We start from the raw sequence: 7,564 nt of genomic DNA on the forward strand, positions 1-7,564 counted from the left end.
TTTTATTACGGGACGAAAGCTATGCTCGCGAACCGACACGCAGATTCACGATGGTGCAGGAGAATGCCAAGTTGGACGCGACATCACTGGCTGAGGTCTTGCAGCGCGTGAATGAAGACCCAAAGGTGGGAACCTTGGATTTGCGTCGCTCTGGAGTGACGCCCAGTCTGGCGGTGCAGCTCGCAGACTTCCTGGAGACCAACTCGACCGTCACCCACTTGGATTTGACCGGGAACCGACTGGGTGAGCATGGCGCCGCTTGTCTAGCGACGTCTCTCATGAAGAACAATGCAGTCAACAAGTTGGTGTTGGCGGACTGCGAGTTGACGAGCGAGGCGTTGACGGAGTGGGTCGCCTTCTTCCGAGCTGGCACCAACTCGACGCTGCGCCACCTCAGTCTGGCAGACAACCAGATTGACGACGACGGAGCGGAGGCTCTCAGTGCAATGCTACAAGCTGCCAAGACACGAGATTTGCACGTCGACCTGAGAGGCAACGATCTCTCGGCTGAGGGGCTAAAGGTGTTGGCTGGCGCCATGAAGGACTCGAGTGTCACTGCAGTTCAAGTGGCGAACAATCAGGACGACGATGACCCAACGGCAATGCTGTATCGGACGAGAATGGAGTTCTATCTACGCAGGAACAGAGCTGCGATAGAACGCGAGGTACTTCGCGAGGTTATCGTGCAGGTCAAGTTGTCGTCGCTGTCTCTCGAGGTTTGCCATCTCAAACACATCGTGCTGACCATTGCTGAAGCAGATTCTCTCGGCGCTGCGCTGCGTAGCAGCCACTCGGTGACGGAGTTGAGACTTGAGGACAATGCACTACCGGAAGAAGGCACGCGGCGTATATTACGTGGACTTCGCTCGAATCGTAGTGTGCGTACATTGTCTCTTGTGGACAACAACATCGGGGACGGTGGCTTTCGCGCGCTGAGTGAGCTGCTTCGGGTGCCTACGACAGCTCTAAAGACTGTTGACATTGCCAATCCAACCCAGCTAACCCCAGAGAGCGGTCTCGAAGGGATCAAACCACGCACAGGGAGCGCTTTGCATTACACGTTGGCCAACTACGCCCTGCTGACGTCCCTATCGCTTGCAAACTGTGGACTCGACGACATCATGGGGGCGTACTGGTCTCCGGTATCGCTTGGAGTGGACGAATCGAGGCTCTCGACCTGCAGCGCAACAGTTTCGGGAACCGTAGCATTCATGTGCACGTGCGCATGTTGCAGCGCTGTCTGCAGTTGTATCGACTGGATCTGGTACGTTTTGATGCCCCCTGACTGATTTGTGTACCGCTTCATTGCTGACTTGTCTCCTTTCTCGTCCAGTCCGGCAACGATTTCACTCTCGATGGTCTGTTGTCATTGTTCCCAGCAATCGCAACTCACCCTCAGCTCCGAGTGTTGCTTTTAGGCCGCTTTGCTAGCTGTGGGCAGCACACATGGAACAATTCATGGACCATGTGGAGCAAAATCGAACGCTCGTTCACGTGGAATTGATGACAGCACACCGCCGCTCCAGCACAAGCGATCGCGTGTCAAGTCTCAATGCTCGACTGCGTGCAGACCATGGCGATGACTACGAGCTAGAAAAAAAGCAGCGCAAACAGAAGCTGGAGGTGCATCGGACAGGGTGCCGTCGACGCGCTTTGGTGCATCAGCAGGCGAGAGCACTATTCACTCAAGCAACTTCAGAGAAACAAGCCAAGGGAATAACACCCAATCCCCACAAATAGCCACCCCGCTTCTGTTGGCGGATGCCACGCGCAAGAACAACTTCAACTCTTGCTGTGTCTTTAACATCCCTCTAGAAGTCAATAATCCAATATCTCCCCATCTTCAGTATCACTTTCCAAACTCGATCTGGCAGTATCTTTTCCCCTTCACTATGTCAAATCACTTCTATACAACACAACCTGTATATCCCGCTACATCGGAGACGCGCGTTTTACCTGGTCAGGATCTCTCTTGATGGGCACTCCCAAAGACCAAAAGCCCACTAGTCACATTGCAATTTGCATCTTGAAACCGAATCCCAAAACCTGCGGCCAGGATCGCTCCTCACTTCCCAACCACGTCAGACTCCAAGAGCTCCCGAGATCCCATGCTGTCCGCCGTGGGAAAAGCCGCAGCCTCGGCCCGCATGACCGTCAAGGCGGTGCGCGCCGCCAGCACGTTCCGCGTCGAGACGGACTCGATCGGTGAAGTGCAGGTAGACGACTCCAAGTACTGGGGCGCGCAGACGCAGCGCAGTCTCGAGAACTTCCCCATTGGCGGCGAGCGCGAGCGCATGCCGTTGCCCGTGATCAAGGCCTTTGGCGTGGTCAAGAAGTGCGCGGCCAGGTACAACCTGGAGCAGGGCAAGCTGGACGCTTCGGTGGCCGAGAAGATCATCGCAGCCGCCGACGACGTGATCGCCGGCCGACTGGACGACCACTTCCCGCTCGTCGTGTTCCAGACCGGCTCGGGCACGCAGTCCAACATGAACACGAACGAGGTCATCTCGAACCGCGCCATTGAGCTGGCGGGCGGCGTGCTGGGCAGCAAGGCGCCCGTGCACCCGAACGACCACGTCAACATGGGCCAGTCGTCCAACGACTCGTTCCCCACGGCCATGCACATCGCCGCCGTGCAGGAGATCCACCGTGTGCTGCTGCCAGGCCTGCACAAGCTGCACGCGGCGCTGGACGCCAAGGTGACGGAGTTCGACGACATTATCAAGATCGGCCGCACGCACACGCAGGACGCCACGCCGCTCACTCTGGGCCAGGAGTTCTCGGGCTACCGCGAGCAGATCGCGCTCTATCCAGCGCGTGGAGCGCGTGCTCCCCAACCTGTGCAAGCTTGCGCTGGGCGGCACGGCCGTCGGCACGGGCCTCAACACGTCCAAGGGCTACGACGCCGAGATCGCCAAGATCATCGCCGACGAGACCAAGCTGCCGTTCGTCACGGCGCCCAACAAGTTCGAGGCGCTGGCGGCCACACGCCGTCGTGGAGGCCAGCGGCGCCATGAACACCATCGCCTGCTCGCTCATGAAGATCGCCAACGACATCCGCTTCCTCGGCTCGGGCCCGCGCAGCGGCCTGGGTGAGCTCACGCTCCCCGCCAACGAACCCGGCTCGTCCATCATGCCGGGCAAGGTGAACCCCACGCAGTGCGAGGCCATCACCATGGTCTGCGCGCAGGTCATGGGCAACCACGTCGCGGTGACGGTGGGCGGTCCAACGGCCACTTCGAGCTCAACGTGTTCAAGCCCGTGATGATCAGCAACCTGCTGTCGTCGATCCGCCTCATTGGCGACAGCTGCGGCGCCTTCACGGACAACTGCGTGGTGGGCATCGAGGCCAACCGCGAGAAGATCGACCAGCTCATGAAGAACTCGCTCATGCTCGTGACGGCCCTCAACCCGCACATCGGCTACGACAAGGCCTCCAAGGTGGCCAAGACGGCGCACCAGGACGGCGCCACGCTGCGTGAGACCGTCATCAAGCTGGGTTACCTGACGGGCGACGAGTTCGACCGCTTCGTGCGCCCCGAGGACATGGTGGGCCCCAACTAAGTGGCACGTCAAGTCTTCTGTGCGCTGCAGGCTCGTACCAATGCAGTTGTGTAAAGAAAACAAAGAAAAACTACAACGGTCAAGTGCTCTCATTGCTCGAAAAAGCTACAGGACCGGTGGATCTGCCTCACAGTTCTGTCCGTTGGGCGTCGGGCGTGGCCACTGCAGTCGCCGTCAGCACTGACTGCGACGTCCTTCTGTTGTTGCTCTGCATCTCATAAATTGCTGCTTGGAAAGGCAAGTACAGCGCGTTCTGCAGACACCAATGGCACATTTCAGACATTTCTTTCTCTGCAGATCCCCCACCTTCACTGCCGCGCACCAGTTGCCGCTCAGCTGTGCCCAATTCCTTCGAGAGCTCTACAGTTTGTCGATTGAGCTTGCCCAGCACCTGATTGAACTGTCACAAAACCCACAAAATGTGTCAACTGCAAATGCTGTAGCATAAATGACGCCATTCCTACCTGCTGCATGGAGGTGGAGACGTTGGCCATGGCCTCCAGCAGGCGCAGCTCCTCTTCCGCCGCGTCCTCGCCCTCCATCCAGCGCTCGTCCATTAGAATAATTTAAAGCTGAACTTTTTCAACAACAAAAAACTTATGCCATGTCACTGGCTGAAACCCTCTCTAAACAGATCGGAACCTAATCGATAGGGAGAGAAGATCATTTCCCGACTGATCACCAAGAGCTCAATTGGCCCATCATGTGGATGCAGAAGTCCGTCGAGGGCTCCAGCTTCTCGTCCAGCGGCAACTTCCACGACCGCAACCGCTTCGGCGCGCCCTATGCGTCTGGCGGCTCCTACGGTGGCAGCTCGTGGCTGTAGACGGCGCTGGCGACTGGAAGAGCAAGATCCTGGAGAGCGGCCAATGGTTGGGCGGGAAAGTCATCGAGTACGGAGGAAAGCTGGCGCGTGGGCCCACGAGCGACTCCATCCCGGACCACTACGCGCCGCAGATGCCGCGGAATGATGGTCGCGCCAATTGGATGGCGGATATCCGCAGCTCGTCGACTGGTGGCGGGGTCAGTGGCGGCTACAGCGGCAGTGGAGGCGGCTACCAGAACGACTTTGCCAGGAGAGACCCAAGGCCTATTCGGACTATGGCAACGGGTCCAAACCCTATGAGCCGAAGAGTGTGAGCTCGAACGATCATGGACATCATCATGCCAAGGGACGCCATGCCAGAAGAAGCACGAGGAGAAGAAGAGCAAGAAGAGTAAGAAGAGCCGGAAGAAACAGCAGAGCGAGAGTGAGAGTGAGGTGAGTTGTCGATCTCGAGTCTGAGACGGAGGACGAACGCAGCCACAAGAAGAGTAAGGCCAAGAAGCACAGCGGCTTCTACTCGGAGAGTGAGAGTGAGGAGGAGAGCAGGAAGAAGCCGTCGGCGGACTATGCGTTCTCGTTCGACCCGGCCAAGCTCCCGCCGCCACCTGCTGAGGAAGAGAAGGTGGTGAAGAAGTCCAAGGCGAAGAAGAGCAAGAAGGACAAATCCAGCAAGAAGTCGCGCGCGCGTCGGCAGTCGGTGGGCGTCCACGGACGAGTCTGCGTCGGAGAAGGAGAGCACGAGGAAGGCCAAGAAACGCAGCAGCAAGAAGGCAGCAGTGAGTGTGGACTTGTTGGGTGTGGATTTGGATGCGCAGCCGGCCACTACTGGACTGCCTGCACAGGAAGTGCAGCCGTCCGTCTTCGACGCGTCGCCAAGCCAGAACCCTCTGCAAGACCTTGCCGGCCTGAGTTTCGCTGCGGCGCCTGTCCAAAGCTGCTCCCACACAGCAGTCGATCTTTGATGGCAGCGCTCCGGCCATGACCTCGGACGACGAGACGCAGTCGCAACCCCAGCAAGCCGATGCGTTCCGCACCAACCTCCTGCCGGAGAACAACATCGTGGACTTGAGCTCTCTTGCGAGCGAGAAGAAGAAGAGTCTGTCGGCTAACCCGGCGGAGAAGCGGACCCTGAACGACCTGCAGAAGGCGCGGGGTGTCGACCAGTCCACGCCCGTGATGGCCATGCCGATGCAAGGCCAGCCGCAGATGCAGAACGTGTCTGGTGGCATGATGCAGCTGAGCATGAACATGCACCAGCCCCAACTCACGGACGGCTCGGCGGCCATGCAGCAGCAAATGTACCCGAACATGCAGATGCAGATGCAGGGCATGAGCCAGCCGCAGATGCAGCAAATGATGATGATGCAGCCGCAGATGAACATGATGGCGCAGCCTCAGATGATGAACATGCAGATGATGCGCAGCAGCAGCAGCAGCAGCAGTTCGCACAAGGCGGAGCAGCCACGGTGCCCACAGGCGCGCAGCAGAATTCGCAGGGCTCAGATCCCTACCGCCAGCTCCCGTAATGCGAACATGACGTGGACTTTAACCCCAGTAGGCCATAAATTGTTTTGATCTTTATCTTTCGTGTTGACCTTGTACTACTTACGTCTGCAATGCATTGATTGATTGTGGTATGTCTGGAGCGTTTCATGGTCCGAGCAAATTGCAGCAAGAACTCCACACAGTATCTCCAGGACTTCAGTATCTGCCGACGCCCCGAGGCGTTCAACAGGTGTCCTGGTTAACCCTCGGCGCCGCTTTTCAGCAACAGCCAAGAACACCAAGAGCACTCTGAAGAACACTCCCCGGGAGCACTCTCCACCCCACCTGAAACCTCCGAAAGGAGGCACAAGAGGCTTCGAGTACGTGTCGGCCGCAATAAATACGTGGTGACCTAATCTACCCACGAATATCCACCTGATCTGCTCTTCTTCCGACTTGAGCAACTGAAACTGACACGACATCAACACCAGAATCCAAAGATACGCGAATGCCTCGTGGCCAGTCAATTATCATATCTTAACTTGCGGTTATATATGTTATCACAGGTGAATACAACACATATTACATGAACATTTACATAATATAACAGGTTATCAACTGTCTTGATCCTGTTATAAATGTTTCAGATTCGAAAGGGGACCTAACGGAAATGGCTTCATGTAGCGAGACTCACTTCAACATCCCCTCGAAGTTGTGCAGCAGCGTCTGTGTGGCAGGAACGAGTTATACAGCGCGCTTTCGTCGTCGGCTTCGACGCAGGCGACGTAGAGCTCGCGGAGGAAGGGCGCGTACTGCGCTTCGTCGGCTTTCTTGACCGTCTCGCCGATGAGTTTGGCCATGAACCTACGCAGCAAAGCGTCAGTGGCGTTGTCCCTCTCACGAAAAGCAATCGATCCATTCTCACACAGCAATTCGGGTATCGCACGATTGCAGGAACGGCGTCAAGGCTGGCAGACCTCCCGCCTTGGCCAGCGCGTCGTGTCGAGAGCAGGTGAGAGAGAATGAGCGCGGTACAGGCTGCGATGTCTCCGACCAACGTTGCATCCACCCCACAGCAAACTCGGCGACATTCGAGTGGTAGATGAGTATCAGAGCTCTCGTGTAGCACTGTCAACACATGCAGGAAGAACGTGGTGTCCAGCTGCCGTAGAAGCGCTTTGTCCAGTGCTACGTCCCCGTTCAGTACTCGAGAGGCTAACGAGTCCGACCAGGCAACGCGGTCGTACGCTTCTTCGTGCTGATTGTTGACCAAGGAGGAGGATGCAATGTGGTCGCTTTGTTGCCTTCTTTTGTCGATGTAGGATAGTTCACACTGGCAAATGTCCAGGATGAGCAGCACTACAGGCACCAAAACTGCCGGATCGCTCTCCTTGTGGTCGAGCAACACGCCCAAGCACGTGTTGATTTCTTCAATTGTCGACGTTTCCGCTTTGCCTGACTGCACAAAGCAGCACAAACGTTTATCAGTCTACTGCATCAACACCAACCCAACCCAGGGAGCCACACGCACACTCAGCTGCAGTTTTCGTCGCCAAAAGCGCCAACACCCTCGCGAAGCATCCACGAGTTCTGCAGGTTTGGGGGACGCTAGGTCCCAAACTCGGCTTGGGCAGCTAAGCTGATCTCTCCACCCTCGTCATAGCAGAAGGTTTCTTCGAGTTCCTCTCC

The 7,564-nt window shown here is 57.1% G+C and overlaps 4 protein-coding genes across 4 annotated transcripts; 3 read left to right on the forward strand and 1 right to left on the reverse strand.

Moving 5' to 3' along the window:
• Positions 1-50: 50 nt before the first annotated feature.
• Positions 51-1,418, forward strand: KRP23_15078 (Protein NLRC3; the record flags this gene model as incomplete). The annotated part of the gene is made up of 2 exons (XM_067885976.1): positions 51-1,264; positions 1,334-1,418. 2 exons carry the CDS (start codon positions 51-53, stop codon positions 1,416-1,418), a joined length of 1,299 nt encoding a protein of 432 aa, XP_067736973.1.
• A 690-nt stretch (positions 1,419-2,108) lies between these two features.
• On the forward strand, positions 2,109-3,564 carry KRP23_15079 (Fumarate hydratase, mitochondrial; the record flags this gene model as incomplete). The annotated part of the gene is made up of 3 exons (XM_067885977.1): positions 2,109-2,966; positions 3,044-3,190; positions 3,259-3,564. The coding sequence occupies 3 exons, from the start codon at positions 2,109-2,111 to the stop codon at positions 3,562-3,564; spliced, it is 1,311 nt and encodes a 436-aa protein (XP_067736974.1).
• Positions 3,565-3,691: 127 nt separating this feature from the next.
• Positions 3,692-4,121, reverse strand: KRP23_15080 (uncharacterized protein; the record flags this gene model as incomplete). The annotated part of the gene is made up of 3 exons (XM_067885978.1): positions 3,692-3,817; positions 3,887-3,964; positions 4,029-4,121. 3 exons carry the CDS (start codon positions 4,119-4,121, stop codon positions 3,692-3,694), a joined length of 297 nt encoding a protein of 98 aa, XP_067736975.1.
• Positions 4,122-4,267: 146 nt separating this feature from the next.
• KRP23_15081 (uncharacterized protein) lies at positions 4,268-5,965 on the forward strand (the record flags this gene model as incomplete). Its single annotated transcript, XM_067885979.1, has 4 exons — positions 4,268-4,370; positions 4,451-4,700; positions 4,868-5,166; positions 5,325-5,965. The coding sequence occupies 4 exons, from the start codon at positions 4,268-4,270 to the stop codon at positions 5,963-5,965; spliced, it is 1,293 nt and encodes a 430-aa protein (XP_067736976.1).
• Positions 5,966-7,564: the final 1,599 nt, after the last annotated feature.

Source organism: Phytophthora ramorum (genome assembly GCF_020800215.1).
Source record: "Phytophthora ramorum isolate Pr-102 chromosome Unknown Phyram_PR-102_s0024, whole genome shotgun sequence".
Lineage (NCBI taxonomy): Eukaryota > Oomycota > Peronosporomycetes > Peronosporales > Peronosporaceae > Phytophthora > Phytophthora ramorum.